General features: G+C 45.5%; 1 protein-coding gene across 1 annotated transcript; it reads right to left on the reverse strand.

The window, feature by feature from the left end:
- On the reverse strand, nucleotides 1-27,948 carry LOC144729473 (nicotinamide phosphoribosyltransferase-like). Its single transcript, XM_078609796.1, has 11 exons — nucleotides 27,801-27,948; nucleotides 16,710-16,866; nucleotides 13,357-13,460; nucleotides 12,237-12,365; nucleotides 9,439-9,597; nucleotides 8,287-8,417; nucleotides 7,423-7,651; nucleotides 6,917-7,036; nucleotides 6,025-6,165; nucleotides 5,579-5,704; nucleotides 1-5,051 (listed from the first exon to the last, which is right to left on the reverse strand). The coding sequence occupies exons 1-11, from the start codon at nucleotides 27,846-27,848 to the stop codon at nucleotides 4,887-4,889; spliced, it is 1,509 nt and encodes a 502-aa protein (XP_078465922.1). The 5' UTR covers nucleotides 27,849-27,948; the 3' UTR covers nucleotides 1-4,886.
- Nucleotides 27,949-27,998: the final 50 nt, after the last annotated feature.

The raw sequence follows: 27,998 nt of genomic DNA on the forward strand, positions 1-27,998 counted from the left end.
AAAAAAAGTGTTTTATTTTAAATGTACATTTTATTTGCTCAAGACAAAAAAATCTGGTCCCAAGACACCACAGTTAAATTAGCCACGTTACTAATCAGGAGGTGGGCATTATAACCACTGAGATACGTGACAATCAAACAGATCAATGAATATGCGGTTTAATTAAGACATAAACGTGACCAACAGACACAGTGCTATGCATCTTTTATGACATTAATGGTTAATTGTATATCGTAGTGTGGCTTTGCACAAAGACACAATCGCACACAAAGATCCCCGCAAAGCCCATTAACAGACTGCTGGGGCAAACGCTGTTAGCGAGCACCTGTTAAGGCCGGAAAGGCGCTCAAGAAGAAGGTGATGTGGCCGGCACCACGCCAGGCAGTCTGCATCTCGCCCGAGTAATGACGTTGATTAGTACCAAGGGGAAAGCGAGGGACAATTCTAAGTTAATTCGCCAATGTTGCTAGCCGTGGCCCAGGAATTTAATGGGTTCTCAGTGCAACCTGTGACGCCACTGCTCCACACACACACCGGAGCAGAATGTGTGTGTGTGCTTTTGCTCATTCACTCGCCCATTCGCGTGTCAAGTGACACGGAAACTCTTCGTGGTTGGTTAGGCAGTGACGAGGCAATGCGACTCATGAGATACCCCTTCCGTTAAGCGCTGCATACACACATCTGGTGGTAGCCTACACTCTACAAATACAATCACTAGGTGCTGTTAAACTTCACATGGTCATGTCTAGCAGGCACTCCAATTAGCGAGCAACAGAAGATAGTATTTGAAAAAGAGAAAGCTTAATTATTCGTTATTTTGGGACAGCTTTTATTAAATTGTCCAATTTAGAAAAAAAAACCTTTAGGGTGTTGTGTTCACAACAAACCGAACGGACAGTGACCGACAAACACATGCAAACCATACCCACATGTGTACGTGTGTGACAGCATAACAATTATTACACATGCTGCTGCTGCCTCTTCAGTAGGGTCTTAACATCACACTCGAGACGCACAATGACAGGGCTGCAATGTGAGGAACAGGACATTGTAAGTTGAACGGAATCAATGTGTCAATGGTTTCAGAATGGATCAAACACGAACTTTTCTAGTTTATATATATATTTGACAGTTAGTCCTGAAGTTAACACTTTTTTAAATTGCAATGATGAAAGTCTTAAAATACGCTTCAAATCAGACCAACTATGTCGTCTCAAACAGTGTGTGCTCCTCCCACGATCGATGCTTTTAGTGTCGTGGACCGGCCATCGGTGACATTAACTGCTTACAATTAAAAACCTAGTTTTACACGTTGCTATTTATAGCTGTTGGAACTTGTAGGATTCATTGGAAAGGCAACATGGAGCTTATGGAGTTTTCGAGATGAATCCTACAAATGCCCAGAAATATTTAATATCCACGTCATTTTGTGCAGCCCAAGGGCATTTCACGGACGCCATTATACATCGTAATTTTTTATTACAAAAATGTTATTTCATCTTGCAATTCAGAGTTCTTTCACAAATGTACTCCATAGCTTTGCGTATATTCCAACATTAGCATCTCAATAAAAAAAAAACGACTGTGAAATGATGATACCCTCCTCGCAGGCAGATTTGAAGAATGCTTGCAACAACATCACTCGGAGACATTAAGTGGAAACATCAATCTGCAAACACATCCCTCATCTCAAGTCTTGCAAGCGACGCACGTTTAACACTCACTCGCGTGTTCTGCCGATGAACAGCGCAGCCAGAACAATAACAAGTGCCCGCAAAGGCATTTATAAAGAGTTCGTCTTGAACAGTTCACCGATTGTTAAATGAACCTACACCGGGGCTAATTACTCAAGCGCAAGATACGCTCCTTGCGTTCATTTGAACTACGAATCGTTGTACTTATAAGCAAGTTACGTAACCATATGCGTCAATATGCAAACCGTGGATGGTTAGGCAATTTATTCCCGTGATAAATGTGAAAAACGAGCTTTTGTCATTGTTGGTACCGAAACAAACATGCGGCCAAACATGGAAGGATGTTGTACTAATGAACTCGGATTAAAATGATTACTACTCGACGAGCGACAACGCGTTTTAGCCACACGACCAAACATTCGGTAATACAAAACGGCAAAAAACAGTCGCACAAAAATTACCCATAGATTGTGATTACGTGTTAACAGCTCCATTTAAAATCAGGTAATGGGGTTTCATTTATTCTGGTCTCAGCACATGGCCAATATTTAATTCCTCGCTACGCAGACTCGCAAGCAGCCACGTGTGGGAAAAAAAACACACTTCATATTCGAATTTGAATTAAGTTCAAATCATCACAAATACATTCACACAATTTCTTAATTGTTAACCACATTTAGCCGCCCAAGGCGGCAAGGGAGACGTTTCCAAATACTGCGTTACACCTCCGCTCAATAGACATTCGGACTCCAACGGCGCGAGTAAAATCCACACGCACACGACAATTTGGCATTCAATGTCACTTTTTAAATCGAGCATCATTTTCTGGATTATAAAAAATGCAAAAAGTACCGCACAAACATGGAGTCGTCCGATAAAACAAAATTTTAACACAAGATTAAAAGTGAAGGTGTTCAGATTCACACAATTTCTCAACAGCAACATTTACGACCATCCTTGGAACCCATCGTACATAAAAAAAAGATTAAAATTAGGCCACACAAATAACCTTAGGCATTTCCTAGTCTCTTGTTTGCTAAATGTAATCTCCGCGACTAAAAGTATTAAGCGGCATACGTGGTGAACGTGTTAATGCCTCGTTAGAAACATTGGCAAAGTCTTTATAAATAAGGTTAGTCACAACAAATGTCCTTGGGAGTAATTGGGAACAGAGACATCAACATAAACTATTGCAATGCCAGTTCTTTGCGAACATTTGTAACCAAGCCAAGCTTTGAGATGAAAATATCAAATTCGCAGCAGGAGTCCAACTACCAGTTCAGCACAAGCCAACGTGAAGCCGCGATAATGGAGCCCCCCCTCGCGGCTGAACAGTGTATTTCACGAGACCAGATCTGAGACCAAGAATTCAGGCAAATCAAGGAGACAATCACGAACGTTTTCAATCTCCACGACTCGGCAAGACGACAGTGACGGCCTCATTGTCGACCCATCTGATGAAACCAACTCTCGTGCACACACTCGCTCGCACACACACTCACACACTCTCTCGCACACACTCACTCACACTCTCTTATTTACGTCACGCCCACGCGCAGCTTTCAAATGCAGTTGTTTATATTTATTCTTATTACACACCAAAAACATTCACACACACAAAAACACTCCTTAAATATAGCACTGACTGCATATACAAGGGGCACCAGACGTTAAAGAAAAAAAAAATCACAATTGTAGGAAAGATAAATCAAGACTAACAGCTTCTGTACAACACATGGACACGAATCCACATGGCTGCCGCACTGCGTATCGTAATCATATCCTAGATTAAAATGTCCAGCCAGCGCACAATAGAATATGTTAAGATCAAGAGCTAGTTTGACTGCATGCCAACACGGGGTATAAATTGGTCCATCACAGATGCCGCCACAGAGGTTGGTTGGGCCACGTAATCACGCACACACCATTCTCATTAGTGCTTGGCTTGTTTTTTTTATACAGATATGTGCACAAGTCCAAATATTTTACAATTTAAAAGCAACAAAAATGGTTCTCAGTTAACCGCATGTGTAATGTAATTTGTGGCAGATAAATGGTAATTTCTTGCCAGGAGAGGTAAGAACTGAAAATTATATGGGTACGTGGACAATGTCCATCTTTGGAAGCGTTCTTATTATTGTTTTCCTGTTGGGTGTGGTGGTGGAGTGTTGATATATTTATTGTGGGGCTTTTCCCCTCCAATTATGGGCAAATCTTTTTTAAAATGGACAGGCATCGTATACGCACTAAATATTTTTCGTCTTAAGTAAAGGACAAATCCGACAAAACATTGTCTAAGAAACTTTCAGCTTCATACGCCGCTGTTAGTGTAGGATACTTTGGGACAATACGCCAACGCCCATTTGCAATGGCAATGTGAATAAATTACAGTTTTTTTATTTTAAAAAGTGCCACGTTCAACTATTGCGCAGGGGAATTAATGTTATACATAAACTACTGTGTGGATGAAGAGAAATCTGCAGCCAAACCGCATCAAGTAAAACCCGGGCACACAGTCGAAGTCAAAGACACACACGTGTGCAAGTTGTTTTTTGATCGGTTAGTCCTACGAATTAAAATCTACATCTCAATGAGGTGCCGCGGTTAGAGCACACAATATTAAAGTTGCGAGCTCAAATTCCAGTCGAGAATCAAATCCGCCGTTTGCCCATTTGATAAACAGAGCAGCAGCACTGGTTGGTGGTTGCCCATGCACGCGTTTGATTAAGAAAACGAGACCCCCTTCATTGTAAAATTTCCCATTAAAATCGCAATTGGAAAATACCAGATGGGAAAAACTTCATATATTCATGAAAAACTCAAATGCATGGACAATCAACAGTAGTGGTCCCATGCAGAGACCGACCTCCACCACGACCAGTTGGCATTTGTACCAAGAGCTCGGGATTTTCTTGCCACAGGGAGACCACCTCGGGCCTTCTAGTGCTCGACTAAAGCAGGAGAAAAACTCTGAACATTGACTTGGCATCCCAATGAGAAGCAGGCATGAGTTTTTACAGTGGCTCATGGGGCAGCCTGAGCGGACGGAAGGGGCGTGGGAGTGGACGAGTGGGGGTAGGCGTTTGGTTCGGTAGGGGTGGACGAGTGGGGGTTGGTGTTGGGTTCGGTAGGGGTGGCGTGGGGTGGACGACTGGGGGTGGGCAACTCCGGTGGCGACCCCCCCCCCCCCCATCACGCCGCATTCCCCTCCCCGTCCTGCGTCTCCCACACGCGCCGCCGCTCGCTCTCGCGAAGCCGCTCCATTTCCGTGTCGCTCAGCGCCGCCCTCTGCCGCACGTCCTCGAACTGGTAGTCGCTCATCAGCACGCCGTCCTCGAACACGGTCACCAGCACGTCCTGCGCGGCAAGGGGCGGGATTAAAAGGGCAGAAAGAGGTGGATGGGAGCAGTTAGAGGAGAGTGCTTTTGGGAAACTTAATTTGATAATGAAAGCAACAAAGCAACGTTCCTCAAGCAGAAAGATTTTAAAGCAGTGAACATGACCTGTTACGATGTACACACACTGACAAAGAAAACCAAACAAAATCTAAGAAGTGGCCGATTATAAATAAATAATATTATTTCCAAAAACCACTGCGTGCTTTTGTCTAATGAAAAAGCTACTGAATTGACCTTGGTTTGATTTAAATAAAGTTGATTAATCAATCCGGCAGCCCAGCAACATGTCTAACTGGCCTTATGCTACCGGTGGTACTCTGAAAGGGCACAACTGGTCTGGAGTTAGCCGGCTTAAACAATGCTGCTGGAAACATTGAGCCACAAGTCCCACAACACTGATGGGACCAAAATGCGATTGTGTTAAGAGACGAAACGATGCCCGTGTTGTATTATTTCGTGGCCTCGGCATGGAGTGGGGCGACGTACGGTGTTGGGGTCCCCACGCCCCTCTTGCACCGTGTGGAAGGAGCCGTCGGGCGTGCGGTGCAGAGACAGGCGTCCTCGCTTGGAGGCCTTGCCCGGGTCCGTCACGGGGTTCTTGTACACGTTAATCTGCCACGAGACGGAGGCATTCAACACGGCAAGGCAGTGGCAAGATACGGTGCCGGAGGGCACCAAAGTGTGGAATTGGGCCACACTCGCCCTTATTTACGAGAGACACACACACACAACGCCGTCATTCATGGACAACAAGATATTAAGCGGTGCTTGTTGTCAAATTAGGACCACACTGCGCACACTTGCTACGACTCAACGGTGAACAACATCTCCCCGTCTGTTCCAGCCCGAGCCTTCCACCGGCAATCTCTGGGCCTGTGTCAACCCGAGTCTTACCCCGGCGATCTCGCCGTCTGTGCGAGTTCGAGGCTTACCCCCTGACCAGCGATCTCCGCGTAGCTGCACTTGAACGAGCAGTTGAGGATGTCTCTGTTGACGCGCTGCAGGATGGCGCCGCCAGCCCCAAAGGCCACGTTCTCCACGCTCCAGCGCTCGCGGTGCAGCGCTCGCAGCACCTGCGGGGCCACGCGACCGTTCAAGTCCCCGGTTAGGCAAGTTGTGCGTGTGGGCGTGGTGTGCGTGTGGGCGTGTGGGCGTCAAACGAATCGTTGGGAGCAGTGGCGCAACGGTTAGCGTACTACGCTACGGACCCGGTGGCCTTGGGATTGATTCCTGGTCACGGCTAACACCAGCAAGGAGTTAAACACGAACTGGGCCCGAGTCCTAAATAAGTCGGCCGTAAACAAGCACGTGGTGTGCAAGCGCCAGCAGTGCGCGAGACGATGGCGCTTGGGTGTGGTGCAGACTGCACCTCTCTCCCTCGTGCATCATTCTGGCCTTTATTAGGCGTTCACTAACATAATTTGCTTCAACAGTCGAAACAGCAATACAGGAGAACATTGTCTTTGTACAGATTTCCCTCTTCATGCGGGAAATGCGTCTGCAGAGTAGTGCACAGTACACATTACACAGTAACATACACAGTACACACAGTAAACATTACACAGTAACATACACAGTACCCACACACACAGTACACACAGTACCCACACAACGTCGTCCCACGTCTGACCGCATAGCCACATGTAAAGTTAATTCAAACCGCATAGAGCGAATTTTTGGTAAAAATAGGTTAGCCGCATATACAACGCGACATCGTACAAACACCGAACCCGCATAGAGAGAGGGAAACCTGCTTATCGATAGCGTCCATCTATCTCAGGCTAGGTAAAGTTACAGGTGCCAATGCATCAGTGTGCCAGCTACCTTGACGAGCGTGTGCGTGCCAATGCCGTCGCCTTGGATGACCCGCAGGTAGGGCGGCAGCACCTTGAAGCCGCGCTCGTTTATCGTCGTCCCAAACTTCTCTCCGAGGATGTTCAACACCTACACACACACAGAGGGGCCATCAGACTCGACGTCACGAGGTGTGAAGCGGGATCGTGATCCATTGGCGCCTTCCGATGTATGTGTGCATGTACACTGAACTTCTTTCGCACGGTATGTAGCCAACCGTGCTAAATCGGAGGGGCGCCAATCCCCTAAGAATCACAAAGTTGCCCGAGTTTGGCTCAAATGAGGAGACGACCTCTGGTATCAACAATGAACCAACAATTTTAAAAAGGTGACTTAGCATGTTGAACTTCTTTTGCACCATACAGAGCCAACCGTGCTAACCGGACGTGCACGTTATCGACACGGATCGTGAGCCCCCTCCCCCCTCCTTCACGAGACGTGCGTGGCCGCCCGTCAGCCGGCGGTCGGCTGCCTACCTTGAGCACCATGATGACGGGGTCGCCAGAGTCCGGGCGGATGATGAGCGGCGCCGCGGCGGTGCGCGTGCTCGCTACAAAGTCGTGCAGCTCCTCGCCCCAGATGTGCTCGCACGCGTTGACGATGTCGTAGCTGTCGCTCACGATGGACACGGGCAGCTCGGGGAACTCCTCCAGGATGTAGCGAAACGCGTCGCTCTCCTTCTCCTTGCCCCACGCCGTGATGTTGCTGCGCCGTGTCAACGTGCGCGTGTTACGCAAGCGGCCCCCGGCTTTAGCGCAGGGGTTATTTTATTTTATTTTACCAGGTAAGGTCCACTCAGCTGTGTAGCTCTTTTTCAGAAGCGACCTGGCTACAAATGATAGCTCAACGAATTGGCCTATCACGTGGAAATAATTTATTGCAAATACTCTAAACGTACGATTCTAAATATGGAGGACCCGGAGAAATATTCACGAGACGGGCAAACCTCCAAATATACAGGCGTAAGGGTCGGGATTGAACCCACAACCTCCTGTATACCAGGCGAGGTAATTAACGCGTTCCCCATCCCTTAACATCCCGCCACCGTGGCGCCCACGTTTCGCTGGCAATTACAATCAGCTTCAGCAGGGGATTTGCCAGAATTGTTAAGACGTCTTCCCGTTTCGGTCTTAACGTCGTAATCAAATTGTAAATGTTGTGGGTTGACTCTCCGACGCACCGGTGCTGACGTAGTAACCAATTGGCACGTTTTGTTGTTCACGTGACGTGTATGGTGGTGGCGGGTTTAACGACACATTTAGATTTACGCGATCTAACCTAAAACAACCCTTATTATGGGTGGGGAGGCGGGGGGGGGTTGAGTTTGGTGCACCGCCCACCTGTGTTCAGAGGCTGGGATCGAGAATCCGGCCATGGGCGAGCCGTAGTATTCGTTGGCGAAGAGGTTCGCGGCCATCGTGTCTGTCCCGCAGAAATTGATGAGGTGAGCCGCGCCTCCGATGCCTGCCGACTAACAGGGGAACAGGAAATCGCACGGAGACCTCCGGCTCAGTCTCACGGACACTACAGGGAGGGCAGTGCTCTTCGCGAGCACGGCGCAGAGAGCGCGCCGAGCGCGAGACCATCACTCGGCAGTTTGGAGAGAAAAACCACAATAAAGATCGCCCTAAAACACGAGCAGCTCTTATCTTGTGCATACACACACACACACCTAAGCGGTATGTCCCACGTTGTTCCAAGTGGGAATCTTCATTATTTAGAAGAAAATATAGAATTTAAAATCATGGTGAAGTGCATCTTCATGGCACTCGCAACAATCTGATACAATCTAATACATTAATACAGTGATTGTGATTACATCATGCTACGGAGGAATGCATTAACTTTTCAAAGCAATGTATTTTTGGCTTTTTCCACAATATTTTGAATTGTGGCTGTCAGCGTCATGTAAAAAGGAATTTTTGCAAGGCCGTACATCTCACACCATGCCACGGAACAATTAACCTCAAGTGATATTACAGAACTACTACTGAGATCCCATCAAGCGACCTCTGATCCACACTCTGTGCTGGACTTTACCCACACAGCCCGCTACAGGAGGTGGCCATCGCAGGGCAGTAGATCCACGTACAGCCTTTCATCAATCCACTGCTGGATGACGGCGACCCCACGGCATGTGGGTCGTGGGGATGTTTCCGGCATATTTCACTCTGCTGGTGGCTCGATAAAGGTGGGGAGCGTAATGGGTCCACCCAAGTACAGCACAACGATAAAGTGATGCACTTCCCTCTGCAGCTCACGTCTGCACCCACAGCCTACAGCACAACCTGCTGCATGTGGCGGTCAACCATCAAAGAATCTATCCCGGAGGGCTCAACCCCACTTTGGCTTCTGAAATGTGAACACATCGGGTGCATACCGGGCAACTTTGTCATAAGCAGCTCAAGTATGCGTGTGCAAAATGGATGCGCGTGTGCACTCGCACAAGGTGCGTTTGTGTTTTGAACCGAAGCCCTGGAAACACGACGCACCTCGTGTGACGACACGCCGCGATACCCAAAGTCGTGCAGCTTGAACTCGAGGCCCTTGAGGCTGCCGGACGTCTCCTGCAGGTAGACGGCCAGGTACTCCTTCTGCTTGCGCGAGTTGGTGGCCACCGTGATGGGGTACCACGCCTGCACCAGCAGCGTCTGCGGCACGCGGGAAGCGGGAGCGCAGAAAGGGGTCCGGGCACAGCAGCGAGCGATATACTCACCGTGAACAGGTGTAGCCCCACAATTGCTTGCTCACGCCACTGCTGGTGGTAGATAGTGCCCCTCTAGAGGGTGTTTGGTCTACTCTTCCACACTGGCCAGATGACTTGGAGAATGTGGGAATACCTAAATGTTTAGACCCCACACGCGACTTGCCGATTGACTGTTGCGAACCCATTTATAGGAGGCGGTGGGGGGGATTTAAGAAACTTGCACCGTCGTTTCAACTGCTATGTCACGAGACCAAACCGGTGACCTCTGGATGTCGTTACACCATGGCAAGATCCCTGTATGATAATAAATTACAATTTGTTGTTGGAGCCTCGGTGAAATAACGCATTGCGCGTTGAACCCAGTGATACAGAGATAGATTCCTGGCCATGGCCAATGTCAGTGTCGAGCGATGTCTATGGTGCCCCCCCCCCCTCTTCACCATCCTACACTGAACAACAGCGAGACGAGCGGTCAAACACCCGATGTGTGTCCACAGAGTGCGTAGAGGCCTTCACGCGGCAGTGGACTGACACAATGAGCTATACAAGTATTATTATTATCATCATCATTCTTTCTTTTATTCTCAGAACCCAATTCAATCACAGACGGCTGCCCAGATTAAAAAGCAGGATCTCAGTGCTGCCCAGACACCGCTACACTGCCTGGCTTTGGAGATTCTCCTTGGCCACACTGCGATGTCTGTCTCTCTCGGTAATCAGCTCTCTTCTTTCTATCACAGATTCAAACCATTGCAACCTCCTATTTCCTGCCATCTCCGAGGCTGTCTTGCCATGTTCTGTTCTTCCCATCGAAATCGCTTACCCCAACCCTCCATTGCATTCCTAGAATTCCCAAATGCACCTGCATTGAACGACAGGAAGATACTTGTCTTAGAGCTGATTTATTGAAATCCAGGTCTCTCACCCATTAGCAAAAGAAGATAATCTTCCAGGAAGCCAAGATCATCTACAGACACTGGGAGAGTGCTAGCTACTGCTCAGTGCTATATTAGCCACCAACTAACCACCTCACCATGATATCAGTACACTTGAGAAGCTGGTTTAATTAAAATGACCAAAACCTATCTGAATCCAGTACCTCTTCCTCCTACTCCTCCTCCGATGACAACGATATCTCTCCGATTGAACCAATTTCCAAGGACATATGAAGACTTCACAACTTGCCACTGGTTTTGTACACTTGCCAAGTAAATGCCTGGCAACAGTTTGGCACAACGGGGCTGATAACAGCCGGGCCAGACATGTGTTCAGCTCCAGCAAGCTTGCAACCACCCGCGCTCGCGACGCACAACATATGCATCTTCACTTAAAAAAATGAAAATGACTTGGCAACGATTGCTACACTCCATTGGGGTCCTTAGTCTAAGAATCCTGCACTGCGGTGGGAGAAGTTACGTTGAGAGAATGTTTAGAGTTGTTATCGGCCAGGGACTTTGAATAATTATTGCCTCCAGAATCCAACAGCTGTCGCTTCCCAAAACAGTGCGGAAATCACTGCCAGCCATTTTACCGAGGCCTATTAAGCTTCTCTCAAGCTACGGGACACAGAGGATATTTTAAAATGCACCCAAGATATTATCACTGTCATTATTACGTCAATTTTTGCCAGCACAGCTCGCAGTTGTTAAACCACGATAATAATCCGGTAGCGGGGATTCTGGTGATGGTGGTAGCTGGTAATGCTGATTGTTTGGTTGCTACACCACCGGCACATAATGGGGCTACTTTTGCAATAAAAAATTCAGAGATTTATTTTATGTCTCTGTGAAAGGCAGGGAACTGACACTCCACCATCAATGAAAGTAATAATGGGCATATGGAATAAATGTGGGGTTGATGCACGCAAGTTGGACATTACTCCTCTGAAAAACTTGGCATGATGGCTCATCCATCCAAGCCGATTTGAATACAACAGTGCTCACAATTGAGATGACAATGAAGTACGTCGACATTGCATTTGTATTTCTTTTACTGTACATAAGGGACATTTCGGAATGCTTAACTATGCATGTCAATGTCTCATTTGTACCGTCGGTCTCCATGTCGCCCCACGTATGCCGTCTCATTTGTACCGTCTAGTTTGTACGCTGGATCTTGTTTGTGCCATCTCATTCATTCTGCCCACTAGTTGTCATGCTCAGTTTTGAGGACCAAGACAAAAATCGATTCTGTATTCGATCCGTAAACATGAACTGACATTTAACTCAACCACAAGAATGATTCACCTTCCATACTTTCAGGTACCTAACAGCGAGCACAGCCCCAAGGCCAATAAAGGTGTGGTTTCTGGTATGAGCGTGTGTGTGCGTGTGTGTGCGTGTGTGTGCGTGCGTGTGTGTCCTTCACTGGTCCTGGGTTTCCCCGAGGTCGACTTTGCCTCAAATAAGTACCGAGTGCAATGTGTAAAAACATTGCCACTTGGGAAACAAAAGGTGGAAGGGCCTGGTGCTGGCCACCAACCCCCCCGTGTGCCGAGCCGACCTTCATTGGGTGCTACTCGCTAACAGCACTTGCCCCAACAGTTTGTTAAGGCTATACGGGATATCTTTATCTTCGTCTTACCTCCACCCAGCTGGTCAGCCAAAAGCAGGCGGGGTCGGTGTTCTCCACGGTGAACAGGACGTTCCCGACCGGCACGACGGTGCCTTCCGGCACTGCCTTGATGCGCAGAGGCAGTTTCCCATCATGCTTCTGCAGAAAGAACAAGGAAGTGGCTCCCTCCATCAGCGCGGAGTTGCGGGTCGCCATCATCACCTCCAACAGGACCGCGCACTACGTGGCATCAAGAAACCACTACTTGGTTTCTCTTGTGCCACTACCGTCACACCCGTTGCTCCCATGAACAAGGAATTATTTATTTAAGCAGTGTACAGCGTTATTGTGATAAGTATTAATCACATGCATATGCTATTGTTTTCGTGACCCGGGTCTCTCTGGAGAAATAAACTTTTGGTCTCAATGGACAAATCATCAGCGGCCACGGTCTATCAACTGCTGGATGAAAGATTTCCCATGCCGTCGCCATGCCTCATGGTCCCGTGATGCCACAATCTGCGTCTCAACGAATCCCTTCGCTCCATCTCTGCAGTGTTCATCCTCTCGGGCACATTCCGTCCTTTGCCTGCTATTCCACCACCAGGCTCGCCCATCGGCCATCATCCCTTGGAGCCACACGTCCTCTCAGAGCCCACTTACTCCTCCTCACAGTAAATACGACGCGTCTCCGATTTGCATGCGTTTCCCAATCCATATACTGCAGCGGTCTTTCAGTGTAATGCAACTCCAAGCAAGCTTTTTGTGCACTCGTCAGAATGGGTTCTTTTTTCTTTGCCCAGTATCCACTCATCACAAAGTGTAATACGCAATGAATGAAAACTCCCTCCGTCGGACACATTTGCCATGCCGATTTTCACGACCAAGTTTAGACTCTCAAAAAGTCTGTCCTGCTCTTAATCACCTTTTCATTTAATCACTTATAATCAGGATATTTATTTATACTGGAGAAATCTGACGAGCTATAAAGCTCTTTTCACAGACGTCCAGTAGATCTTGATCTGCCTTCAACAATTCCTTAGATTCTGCTGCATTTTAAGGATGTTCCCCAAACGTGTATATATATATTGTACACGGCTTCTGTTTTGCACGTTAAACATCCGCGTTCCACATTTACAAATCGTGTCACCTCTAAGATGTGCATCCATCCAGCTTCGTTGAAAATAGGTTGACCAAAGTGCTTCAAGTAAAACTCCTTCGCGTCCTCAATCTTCTTCCTCGACACCACTTGGCCTGCGAATGAGAGGTGGAATTGGGTCAAATGAGAGTCACAGAGCTGAACAAACAAACAAAACAACCAACCCAATAAAGTATTACCCCTCGGTATAATTGCATTTTTTTTAATCGAGATTTTAGAACTCCTGTCTTTATAACTACTTCCTGTTCAAGTACGTTGTCCTTCCCCCGCACCTCTGATTGGCAGGGTTGGCCACGTATGGTAGGAAGGAATTTCAATATACATGCATCATTATGACTATTTAGAATCGTAATTGGACATCCGCAGGACACGTCGCTAGAAGGGTGATGGCCGGTGATCAAAACCTGCGTCATACTGGCAGCCAAAGGAGGGAACATTCCTGAGAGGATGCTTGCTTTGGAGAGAGAAGCGTTCAATGGGCTATTTGGCAGTTGCAACGAAAGACCTTGGAGAGATGGCGATAGCTTTGGAAGGTCTTTACCCTGCAATGGTTGCTGCTGCTGATGATCAATTTGAAGAGGGTTCTGTGCATAATCTGTAGAGGGAGTGGATGAAGGCTCAAGGAGGAAGAGTTGCCGATGTCCTTCGGTGACCCTTGGGAGAAACACGTGGGGGAGCGGTGCATCGCGTTGCGCCATCCGTGTCTCTCTCATGCAAAGGCTGATTTAGCCAAAGGAATGCTCGCTTACTGGACGCTGGCCAAAATCTGCGAGCCAATCTGTTGGCTATAATTAAAAGGGAGTGTGTGTTCGTGTTAATCACCACGGCCGGATTAGTGGAGGAGCAATTGATGAGGGTTTCAACATCTCTTTTGCCGATTAGCAGAAAAACTTGACGGGAGAAATGATTTAAGCCTGTCGAATTGTTCAGGTTTCGTGAACACTGTATTATTCATGTCAAGCAGCTCGCTGGACTGTGCTGTAAATAGTGCACGAGGTTGAACGGAAAAATAAATCCAACAATAGTGCTAAACAATTATTTTAACCACAGCTTCGGTGAATATTCAATCGACTGGCACACTTTTATTCTGACACGTAAAAAAAAAACACTACTGTAATAAAAAAAGAACCCACTGAAATCGGTACAGAACAAGGGTCACTGTCAATTCACCAAACCGGGCATTTAATTTCACCAGCTTTGGTTTGGAGGAGCCGCATCTCGTGGTTGCAGTCGCTGACGTACACCCATTACACACAGCAATCAATTTAAAAACAACTATTTTCTAAACAAGTGATACGGTTTATGTATCGTGAGCTGAACATATTAATCAATAAAATAATCCTCAATTCATTTGCCAATACATATTACCTTAGCTACATCAAAACAGACCACATGGTTTAGTGATGTCTTAAAACGATTTTTTTTTTACGGATTTTTGTCAATCTGGTGCAGGTTGACAACCCTCCCCAATGCGATGTCACCATGGGGGTTGCCTGTGACCTTACTTCACCACTTGTCAATACACAGCTGGTGACGCTGGGGGCCAGGACTGGTTCAGATATCAATCGTCACTGTTGCTAGCCGTGGCCGGACATAAGAGCCCGTGTCACCCGGTTTGTAACGCAGTGCATGCTAATGAATGTGCCACAGCTCCACCCGATATAGTGCGGAGTCATTAAATGGAAGGTTTTGAAATTATTTATGGGAATATAAAAATGACATACCGTAAGGCCTATCAATCTGATAAAGCGGTAGAATTTGACAGCAAGGGTTACAAAAAACTCACTCTTTAAATTGTATGTTCCAAAAAGCTTCGTTGATCGTGTTGAGTCTATCTTCAAAAAGATACCATACCTCAACATGGTTACCCCCAAGATGCACTGTGCTAGCAACTTTTGATGATTCTACGCTGAATACAAACGAGTTTATTGCCAACATCTTTTACTGTTGGGGGGGTTTGTCCGTTACTCAATATATATCAATAGGAAACTGTGTAAAAATTCAAGAATCTTCATCAGGAAATTGATACATTTTTATTTTGACCAGGGTTCCATGGTGCCTAGTGCAGTCTCCAATTATTATTCACTTCATCATCTCTCTCGCCTCCATCGACTGCATTCTATGAAGGGCCACTGCCCACAATGACACCCGATATAGAAAAGGTTGCATTTTAAAGCAGTGGTATTGACACACGTGTTGAGTTTTTGGTTTTTGTGCTTGTGCACGATTGAAAAATAATTTGACAAAGCAAAAATGGCTGGGAATAATGAAAGCCATTCAAAAGAAATGTACGATTGATCTTCACATGCATGAAAGGCACTCCTGAACGCAGGTGGCACACCCTAGGTCTTGGGAACCACGCCTAATAAGCACAGCACATGGCCCATAGGAGGATTAATGACATCTAAAAAACGCATTTTTTTTGTTAATAACGTCTCAAATTAGAATCATGACAAAATCACCCAGAGTGCAGCCAATCTAAAGACGCTACACAGAGCCAAGCTTGGATAGTTGTCAAATGGGCAACCACCATGGTTAACAGGTGCTATAGGCTGCTGCTGCTGTAGGGCAACGTTATGAGTAGCAGGTGTCAGTGCAGCGATATCCATTGTTATACTGTACTTGTATGATTCAATGTCTACGCTCCATGCCTTTACCAACCTGCACTAACCAGCATAGTGGAGCAATCCCACGACCGACACGTACACACATCACGAGAACAATGTTATTATGTAAACTAATATCATTGACTCGTCCATTAATAGCGCACAGATTCCCAAGGCCCTTTCAGGAGTGTCCTATATTTGGACGTTTAATTATAATGTCCCCATAAACTGTGTGCACCCATGACAGTTCAGTTCATGATAAAGGTGCAGTGAACAATCTGGTAAACCGGTCAGTTACACAAACATCTGGTTTGTTGAGATATTGACTGCACTGTACAAAGAAACCAGACCATATTCTTTCGATTTTTAACAGTTGGACAAGAGTCAAACATCTAAACAACAGACGCAAGGCCGTTAATTAGAGATGCGACAATTCATCGATTAACATTAAAGCTCAGGACACGTGCGTTACACTCCACGTTTAAAACTTGATTTTGTTTTTATCGCGGGAGGGGGCTTATCGTGACATCCCTAGCCACCGATAAAAATCTTTTCACGCACCTCCGATGAGCACGGTTGGCTACGTACGGTGGGAAAGAAGTTCAACGTACATGGATACATTTTCCTGCAAGATACCATCAGGAATACGCGTGCGCGCGAGGAATAAGCGCGTATGAAACGAGCGTGCTTTGCACTGCGATGCGCCCACCGAGGGCTTGCGTGCGTGCAGAAAGGCACCTGCGAAGTACTTGCGCAGAGTGTACTGAAGACCAAAGACGACCACCTCCCCGAACTTGACCTCGCCGTCCACGGCTCCGTTGAGCTTCCCGCCGCGGCACTCGAAGTAGGAGTAGACGGTGGTCGTGTTGGGAGGGTACTGCTTGTAGTGCGTCACCTGCGCACAGGAACGGGAATGATAGTCATGATGGAATGTACAACATTTATCTAGAAAGAAAGCTTTACAGCTCAACGGATTCCTTCAGATTAAATATTTACATTCTGATAAGGATTTCGGTTAAATCTTGACCGAAAGCTTTCGTGACTGCAGAAATTCATATTCTTTGGGTGTTTCGGTAAAGTTACGTAGAACCAAATAACTAAAACAGCCTGCCTCAGCAGCTTTCCCCCTCCTTTTCTACTCCCGATGACGATTGCTTGTGTTGCGATCGAAACGTCGTAGTTTTTTTGTTCTTTGTGAGACTTTACCGAAAAACCCAAAGAATAAGGATTTGGCTATTTTGGTTTATTTTTTACAAACCCATGTTAAGCATGTAAACTCTGGACCCAGTTTTACCCTTTTTGGGGTTCATCAGCAGTCCAATAACAATTACCAACGGTTTACAAGGTGCATTTTTTCTATATTCCAGGCCATGATCTTAATAGTTTCAAAAGAAAAAAGTATGATTTGGATAATAAAAAAAATATATATAGCCACACATCAAAATTTTAGAGGAGAATCCTCCTGCATTGGGATGTTTGAACAACAGCATTTGAAGAATTATTTTCTCATGACGGAGGAAACCAGAGTACCCAGATATAGGAGCACAGAAGTACAGTACAACTAAACATGTTGCTGTTGAGGCCCCTACTGCCCACAACGAGGCCCCACAACAAAGCGTCACCTGTATAAAAATAGCAGTCATTGTCGAAAACGTGCCAAAAGGTCGTCATGGTTGAGATGTTTGGATCCTCAAATTCCTTTTGTAGTTGGAGCCCACAGGGCCCAGAGGGAAACGATGCATACGAATGAACAACACTGAAAATGCATACAGATAGGTCAGCCACCCACTTGCTGGACTGCTCCCTATGGCAACCTTGTTGCCTCATAGAGGAGTGTCTCAGGCACACGGATGTTCATTCAATGTATAATCTAACAACCCCACATCAGAGTTGACAGATTACAGACGTCTGACACTACACCTGCCTATGCATGCAAAACAAGTTCCACACGCGCATACTGCGCCATAAAAATATTATTTAGAATTTATCAAGTGTTTAGGCTTGGGCAGGACACTTCGCTGGAAGGGATAATGGCTGGTGGTAGAGACCAGCAAATGAGTGCCGGCTAAAGGAGGGGCACAAGCCGGAGGGAACAAGTCTCGCGCAGAAATGGAGCTACGACACATTAAGGTGTCATGTGGAGGCACTCGGTGGATTCTTACATTGCGGGTCTGAGCGATGGCGATGGCTCATCGAAGCCTTCACCCAGCAGCGAAATTATGAAAGATTTAAGATAAAACTTGCACTAAAAAAAAAATACAGAAAGCGCTGACTTAGTACTTTCTGTACCGTTAAGGAGGAATGGAATGCACCAATGCTTCCTCTTTCTGTTACGCAAGCTCTAATAAAGTATAAAAAGACTCTCCTCTTTGTGAAATACTTTTGAAATGAATAGTTCACGGAGAAGAGTCAACTTTCGTGAACTCGAGTAATAGATTTCAGGCTGGGCAAATCTAAAATCGCTTTGCATTGTCACATCTGAAAATGAAAAAAAAATTAACCATCAATTCGCATTATTCTTGAAGATGAACTTTGCACGCCAACACGTTCCATTGGGCCTGTCTGCAATCACAAACAGCCTTGACATTGCAAAAACAAACAAAAGGAGAGTTACTTGGTTTGTGTGGTAAGCTCATTAGCGGTCGTTATTTATCATGGGAAATCAAGCCATTAAAAACAAGCAGAGAGTTTACAGGGCAAGTGTATTCTTCCTGCACAGTATTACAGTGACAAAGGCCTGTTTTCTAAAATAGTAAGCCTGACATACAAAACAATGTTTTCTCATGTTTATGTCCAATGTGTGCGTTGCCTAAATCACCAGGATTGTGTCCATCTCATATCTTGGAAGCTAAGCAGGCTTCAGCCTGGATGATCCTTGGATGGGTGACCATCATGAAAAATCGGTGTTCCAGACTGCTTTGGAGCTACGTTGTGGGCAGCAGAGGGCAACGCAGAAAACTTTCCATTGGTGCAATTTGCCATCCGCCAGCTGTGCTCATCACCATCACAAAACTGGACAGTGAAATATGCTCCTAAAAAGTATTTAGGAGTCTTGATAATTACAGGCAGTGGCCCCCGAGATACGAATGCTCGACTTACAAACATCTGCACTTATGAAAGAACCGCCATAAAGATGTTATTATTTCACAATGTGGAACTATTTTATTCGGCGGAGCAATCCTCCACGAGATGTAATGAGTCCCAGCATCCTCGAAATGCCCCTTCCAACAAGGAAGCCAGGATCAGGACTTGGGGTTCGTGAAAATATACATTTAATTTTCTTTTCTTGTTACGTTCTTTCATTTACTATACAGTATTTATTGCAGTATTACACACAAATGCCGTCTCATTTATGAGTTTAAGAATGCTTCCCTTTCTTGTCGAATCCAAACACATTTTTATAACACTGACCGAATGTACAACTAAGTTCTGAGATACGAAAAAAAAATCTACTTACGAACGGGCAAATTACTTGCTAATGTTATACAGTATGTAGGCTAATGAAGTGAACAAAACACTGAAGAGGAAAAAAGGAGAAAATACAAAATGGGACAGTTGAGGGAAATCCTGAATCTAAACAATTCCAAGGGGTGGGAATTGTGACATGTCCACAATAAAAGTAGTTTTTACATTTACAGATACCATGAAGACAGATTTTTAAAAATCATACTTTTCCTTAATTGCTATGGATTTGTTTATTTATAATTAAACAATTTGTAATGCTGAATACGTAATTACCCCCAAAACCTTTAAGTTTTAATCTGCCAGTTGAAGTATCATGGTTTGTTATTTTTTAAAGTCTAAGTGCCTGGCACCTATTTGTAGTGAAAGCCACGAGATGGGATTTGTTTTAAATGAACGCTGCATTGTTATTGTGGCATCGCGTTTAGCGGACTGCGCCACGAACCGGGCCACCCCAGTTAGATTCCTGGCCACGGCTAACATCAGGTCACAAGTGATATCTGAACTGGCCCCGGGCTCCCCCTTCCCCAACCCGTACTGACCAGCGTGGTGAAGTATGGTTAAACAGCCCCCATTATCGACACAGCGTGGGAAGGCGTTCAGACTGCCAATGATGCACTTAAAATTATACCAGCCACAAAAGCCATAATGCAGTAGGAGGATAAACACGTCTGTGGATTGTATATCACATGCACAATGTTTGCATTGAAGCCAGCAAATAATCTCTAGAGTCTGAACCCTTTCAACACTGGAAGCGTGCAATGTCTGCCGTTAACGCTGTAGGCCTATTATACTACTATATTTACCCAAGAACGTCAGTGTGTAACGCACGTGACGTAACTCCACGTCGACCAGCCCCCCTCATCATGAACAGGTTACGTCCTTCAAATGGACCCCCCTCATTAATAATCATGAGTCGGTGACGTCACTCCACATGGGGTAGGGTGGGCGCCTCCTCCCCCTCCTCAACTCACAACCCTCACTACAAGGGCAGAACCCTCACATCGCGCGATCTCCGTAACGCTGTTGAGACGTAGAAGTAAAAAGGACGTCATGATGAAAAAGGGATTATAACCTTAAAATAAAATAAGTCTGTGTCACCGCGGCCTTACACATTGCACACGAATTTATGCAGTGAATACCACGTCGCGGGCTGCTTTTCGCTTGCAAGTTTCAGATGTACTGCCATACACCCGTCCTTGGACGGGCTAAAGGCTCGCTGTAAAGAATCTCAAATAACAAAAACATCGAAAGCTAAAAAAGAGATGCGGCACTGCGATTACTTTCTCACCCCACTGCTGGTGAGGTGGCCTCCCCTAGAGGGAGCTCTAGAAGGCCCCTCTCGAAGGTATTGGCCTACTCGTTCATACTGCGCAGGCATCTTCGAAGATTTGGAAATACCCACACTTTACCCCACCACATGAAACCTTGCCAAGTGGACTAACCAGGGTGTAGTAATTCATGCTCTTGGGGTGACAGCTGTGAACGAGTTTGAGAGACTTGCACTCTTGATTCAACTGGCGTGTCAGGAAATCAACTCGAACCGCACCACAGGCGATTCACTGTGGTGTATCCATTTATACTTTAAAAATGGACAGAGTTGGGGGGAGTTTTTGTTTTTTTACAAATTTTCCCAACGTTTAAACTGCCGTGCCAGGACATCGAATCAAACCGACAACCTCTTGACTGCAAGTACAGTGTGCTAAACGTTACCGCACGGAAGCATCCCAAATCGATTACCTGACAGCAAATCTAACCGAGGTCCACAAAGTCAGTCTAACTTTAGCCCCAGCTATGGCTGGCAGCGAGGATGCTGTATATACGATCTAAATAAGGCAGGAGCTGGCACAGATCAAAGTACTGTAACTGCTGACAGATGATTGCATGTCATTGGTAAAGCATTTGCTTGGAGCCACGTTTGTCCTTCTGGCAAGGGCTTCTATTCGCTTTGCGGAAATCCACCCCATTCTCAGCAGGACGGCGACGTCACTCTGCGACAGCGTCACAGCATAACTGTTCGTTTACAACTTGAAAAACTCGCGAGAATTTAACATTTGCATAATGAGGTTTGTGCACAAAAGTCATGCCGTAGAGAAACGACACCGTAATTAAAACCGATTTTATTTCTCAAGTCTATTTATACTTTCCTAAATTAACATATTTCCAAAATAACACGTCACAACTCTGTACGCCAGGCATTATCTGACAACAGAAACTCGTTCCTGTGTGCTCTCGGCCACTGTTACTTTGTCCGACCTTGTTTGTGTGCGTATCTTTGAAAGTTTGTTTGAGCACCAAGCGGCCTGTGGTTGTGGAGAAATTTTTGTACTTGGCAGAGGAAGAAAAAAAAATCGCACCTTAGAATTTAGTTTAAAGTCCAGTTACGTAATTGAGTGTTAAGTCTCCCAAAGCTCTGAGCTCATTACGTTGGCTAGATTTATTTACCATTTTAATTCATCTGTTGGTTTCTCAGAGAGACCATAGGATACAGGTGATTCCACAAAATATAATACATTCATTCGTTCAAATACAAAACCTGTCACAAGCACAGGTGTAGTACAGAGTGTCTTGGACAAACAGCCACTGACTCTGAGACACAAAAGACAAATGATTAAAATATACAAACACCTACAATACTTTAACCCCACCATACACGACCTGCCAATCGATTAGCTGCGGTGCAACCATGTACAGTATACTGCACTGTATACTGCTGGGGTTAATAGAGGCGAGGGGGGGTTAGCTGAAATTCAAACATTTCGTCGTCATCATTTCTGGTCGAATATTTTTTTTCAGGTTTTACATGTCGATTCTAACCTCTGAAAACCTCCCAATAAATACTTTGGTGAGGATCAGGGTTCGTGGTGGGTATCTTTGTGAACCATTAAACCACAGCTGCATACAAGCGTCTCAAAGAGACACCGAAAGGAACACGGAAGAAATATTGCTCAATGGAGGCGAAATAAAACCTAGACGGAGTTGACCTGGTGGTTGACCTCCGAGTCATCGACTCTGGGTCCAACTGCAGGCAGCTATCGTGATTAAATAGGGCCTCAAGTGTAGCGAGTTTATGATCTGAACCTTGACGCCAATAATGACAAACGTGGCCAGCCCATAAGATTTAGTTCCGATCTTAAATTTGAATAAATCCCAGCTCTGAGGAAAAAAAAACCCATCAGTTGATTGTCATGCGGTGAACATTACTCCATGCAGAGCAGGCAAGAAAGTGGAATTTGTATGTGTATTTAAAATCCTTTGGTGGCCCATTATCACCGAGGCTGAGCGGTTTTTTTGTTAAAGCATTACATTGTCATAGCAAGGACTCATCTCATAGATTGGTCAATTATATTTCAATGATGTACACGTGATTACTTCCTCATTAAAACAATGATTTTTAGACATGTATTTTCAAGGTTAGCGTGGTTGAGGTCATGTACTCTGCAGAAAAAAAATGATACAAAAATATTTTAAGATTTTTATGGTTCAGAGCTTTACCAAATTAATTCTACTGGTAAAATATCCTAATGGATTCTTAGGAATCCTTCAATAACGCCAAGAGCACAACTGGGATACAACGTTATTATGCTATGCGTTTGTTTCTTTTAACAATATTTAAACAATATTTCCCAGTCACAGCAAAAATAACGCCAAAAACCCCCTTAATAACATTGAAGGTACTTTCCTCAACGTATCCGATATGCTGTGAATAAACCGAATTCAGGATATAAAACCGGACGTAAAAAAAGGCGTCTTGGTAGATAGGCAATGTACTTGAAATCCAAATTTTGTTCAATAATCCAGGAACAAATATGAAATAGATGTATAGTACATGTGCAGATGGAGAGCCCTTTTCAAGCCCTGCTGGATGAGGGCTTATCCATGCCGTGCAGCACTCAGGAGTTATTTTACCCTACTCCATGGTGTAGGCAGCAGGGAGCATAGAAGTACAACACAACTGTGGATTTCTTGTCACTTCCCTCTGCAGCTGACCCCTCACAAAGTAAACCTGTTCTGCATGATGGTCACACACAAAAGCCCTATCCAGGCTTAACCCTGCCTATCTTGGGAGATCTGATGAGATCAGGCGTATTCCAGGTGATTTGGTCCTAGGCGTGAAAACAACATGGCCCACAAAGCACGGATCATATCCAAAACAGCTGCCGAGAGTCTAGTTACGTGGGTTTAATACGTGCCTTACTGCAATGACCTTCACATCACACATCCTTTCAGGCGCGTCCATTAGGAATACAGTGCACTGTATGGCGGTGTCAAACCGAGTCGGATATACCCATTGGCAACCAAAAGTAAACGATACACACTCCTTTCAATTCATTATAAAGGGTTTGTACCAGTAGTTTCCTAAAAAAAAACTCATGGGCCTCTGAGATCCGACACCAGGACACAGGCGGGTGGTTATAGAGGTAGTGGCGGAGAGGCAGCAGGGAAAGAAGACCCCAGCTGTTTGCACTGTGTGTTTAACCTTACTCGCATGGAGCAACTGTGCAGTCTAAAACGAACCCGGCATACTCCCAAGGTTATTTGTGCCTGCTCGCTGTTGGTAAGGGTTAATGGAAAGGTCAGCGCATGCATTCTGCATTTACAATACACGCCAAAACATTTTAGTCCATCCACTGACAAAAAACACACCGCAGTTTTTCTCAGTTAATTGGGTTTCAGTCATTTTCCAAGAAAGCAAAATATAAAATGCATTTGTTTAACCGTTATTAATATTGCAGCATCATTATGTTCTGCTTGCAAGAGAGAGGGCTTGGACAAAGTACAGAATATCAGGAACATTGTTACACACGGTACACGGATTAAACATTTGCACAAACTGAGAACAAGTGCCAATATTTGTGAAAATGTTCTGATAAACGAAAAACTAAAGTACAAAGGCATCATTCTCAGCCCTTTATCCAGTCTTTGGTGGATGAAAGCCTCCCCAGCTACTAATCATATTTCGCCATGCTGATCAGCGTGGGTTGAGGCAGGGAAATCCATGACAGAATTAGAAATCATGCCACACATGTTAGCCATGGCCGAGAATTGAACTTGGGTCACCGGGCTCATAGCGCAATCCGCTAAACAATGCACTATGAATCTACCTCTAAAGTATTATAACATAGCATTAGTTTTAATACTTAAAACATTTATAATTGCAGTATCGCAGCATAACTATGCAAAGAGTCAGCTGTATACAAGCCAACCATGGCATCACGCCAGTTTCACAAAACATTCACAAACCAACGAAAAAGGGGAAATAAGTTGTTACATTTGTGGATTCATAATGAAACTGAAATTTAAATACCTTAAGAAACAGACTACAAGCCAATACGCATATGACCGAATCAAAGCATAAAATGGACCAAGCTCTATGTGCATGGTATTCAACAAGTATGTTATTTCACCAAAGTTACATCAGAGTAATATTGCGCATTGGCAAATGGTATTTGCAGTGTCATACAATACTTGTTACTCCGGTGTTAAAGTTGTTCAACTGGAATATACACATTCTTCCTGACAAACACGTGTTTATTACTCTCAAGCACCTGTTATAAAAGGGTATTTATTTGCATAAAACCACGTGATTACGGTTACTGGGAATGCTATGGCAAGTTTAATGACATCAGGTCTTGCACATCATGAAGTGTTTGTGCATTGTATCGTTGTTGCTGCGATGCCCAAAACAGTGTGGTAGTTACTCTAAAATGATATACTGCCATTTGTCAATCGACTCTCTTAGGATGAAGGCCTCCCCCACTCCGTGTTGATCATGTGGGGTTGTGTTTGACGACACTTCAACACGCGAGTCAGTGTAGGGGTTAAGGGGGAGGTCATTGACCAGGAGAGAAACTCGGGCTGCCGGCTTCACTGCCCAATGTGCTACTTCTAAACAAATTACCAATCGTTTTGCAGAAAATAAGTGGACAAGTGTGGAGTTTCACCGATTTAAACCTACTCACAACCACGGAGGTGTTATGGGTACTGTCTTCAATTCACATCGTCTAACAAGGCGGTTGTGTCAAGCCAGTTTCAACATCCTCTTTTCGGGAACTAAAGACCCCACACGGCCTGGCATTCCAGTATCACAACCTGTTTATGACGTAGACGACTTTAAGCATCACTGACGAGAATGTTCAACTGCATCAGCAGGGTCTCCGTCATCATGTGCGTTACGTCAAATGCCCTATGGTGTTACTAAAGGCCAATCTGTGACAGATTGAGTCATGCCTATGCTCGAATCAGAAAAATATTAAAACCAATCATTTTGCGCATCCATTATATCATAGCCCAGAAATGTAGAAGCTTTACGAATAAGGCAGGGTTACCCTTGAGTGTTAAATGCTTTATGCCTCATGCTAAGAAGTGAAACATACATACCCGTCCTATCATCAAGTTATTTGCCTCTCAGTGTGACAATACCATTGTAAATGGAGCAAAGTCCGCTATGAGTTATGGCGATGGCAATAAAGTTCTCACAATATATTAACTTCATGTTAAGGATCAAGACTTGTTCAGAAATGTAAGACAACTGTATATGGAATATTGCTGCTAAGGATTCCATTACTGTATGCCAAATATTTACAAGTGTCCCCGTGTTCAAGTGAACAATGCACACTAAACTTCTTCGGTGTTCCTGATCCAATCAAGGCAATTCCATGTTTCTATGGCGAGGATCAGTCTCTTCACAGGACAACCAATTAACTTGTCACCAAGTGCTCACCATGTAGCCAATTGCAGAATAAACGTAGTGCAGAAATTACACTTCCACAGTGCTGCCATCACGCAAATGTAATGTACAATCTAAAACAGCACCTTTATATGGACAATCATTTTCTAGAGGGAACTATAGATGGCAATCGTGTTCTAGAAGGGCAAGACAACTTTCACTTGGCATACATGTTGTTGGCTGAGATTTTTCAAGTTGCGTGCAAAGACTCGACTACTGAATCTTTAAACATGCTTTCACAGTCAGAGGTTGATTGGTTTCCCTCATTTTGGACAAGATCAGCATACTGTTGAAATTGCCTTAAGTCTCGTGCTAATAATATGAATCAGAAACAATTGCCAACATCAGTGGACCAGGTATTGTACCTCCTGCAAACAGTTGCATTAAAGCGAGCAGAGTGAGGCTCTACCAGTGAAGAGCAGAGAAACGTACACACGGAGGCTTCGTCATTTCTTTCAAAGTTACGAGACCTCTCAAGAACAGCCATGGTCGCTCCACTGTTGGATGAATGTCACCACCTCTCACGACCGCGACTTGTTTTAATTCACCCGGCCAGGGTCTCGCACTCGGCCGTTCATCTTCACCACCATCATCACCCGGCATCACTTTGGCCGTGTCCCCTCCTGCCCAGGCCCATCAACCCACTTCTTATCACAGGATAAATTATTATATTATCAGAAGCGTGTTTTCTTGCAAGTGCACCCCCACGTGTACGTGTGGTTAATGCAGACAGGATTCTTTGCAAATAAAAAGGTTTATATTTGGCGTTTGAACATCTTAACACCTGTTTTATCGCCAGAAATGGTAAAACGTATTCTTATTGTTTCATAAAAGGATGAATTACATATTTAACCTGCTCACGTCTCCGAATGCAATTCTAAGCATGCATCCCTGAGAGCCGATTTGCATCATTGCAATACATGCAGTGAATACAAAGACAGCGTTCTAAAGGGGTTATCTATAGAGTCACGATAACATCAAAGGTCCTACACACAAACAAAGTCGCATGCTCAATGTTGTCAATTCGACGTGAAGCTAGCGAGGGTGGCCGCTCGCCTCCTGCTTCAGCCCAGCGACAGTGGCGGCGTACATTCCACATTCGTGCGGCGGGGAAAGTCCATCCACTCGACACCCACCGCTGAAGGTAGTGGATCAAATTTCGGAAAAAAATGACGTTAGCGCCGTAATATGCACGAATATCAGCCACGTAAAGGATTGCGAGTGATCTGTAGCCCGCGGGCCCCGTCTGGACAAGCGACTGGGCATCGCAACACGACGCGGCAAGGCGCCGCCGCTCGAGGTTCAATGAACGGCGAAGGCCGCGGACGGCCTCGCTCGCCGCGCCACCAAGAACCCTGCCGACATTCACACAACTACAGACGACGGGGGCGGCAGTCTCCACGATTCGTGGTTTCTCTCTCTAAATAAACGAACACAAACACGCGGCGCTGTTTGTGTTTTAGTGCGTGGGGCCTGCCCAGAACGACTGCGACCGGCGCCGCTTTGTAAATGGCAGCGCGCATCGGCGGCGCCTCCGAGTGAGAGACACAGAGAGAGTCGCCATCTAACAACAACAATAACCCCAATAACGAGGTTGACAAGGAGCGGTGGGACAGGGGGGAGAAGCGGGGCCAGACCTTGTACGAGTCCGTGGCGAGGACGATGTTGAAGGACGCTGCTGCCATCTCTGCCGCGTGCGCGCTGGGAGCCGCTGCGTGGTGCTGCTGCTGCTCAGACTCACTCAGACTCCTCTTCCTGGAGCCCCGTTGAGGGCGTCCACACGCCGCGCCTTTTATACACTCACCACCACCACTACCACCACCCACACACTACAC

The sequence above is a fragment of the Lampetra planeri genome, chromosome 32 (assembly GCF_965212315.1).
Source record: "Lampetra planeri chromosome 32, kcLamPlan1.2.h2, whole genome shotgun sequence".
NCBI classification, from domain to species: domain Eukaryota; kingdom Metazoa; phylum Chordata; class Hyperoartia; order Petromyzontiformes; family Petromyzontidae; genus Lampetra; species Lampetra planeri.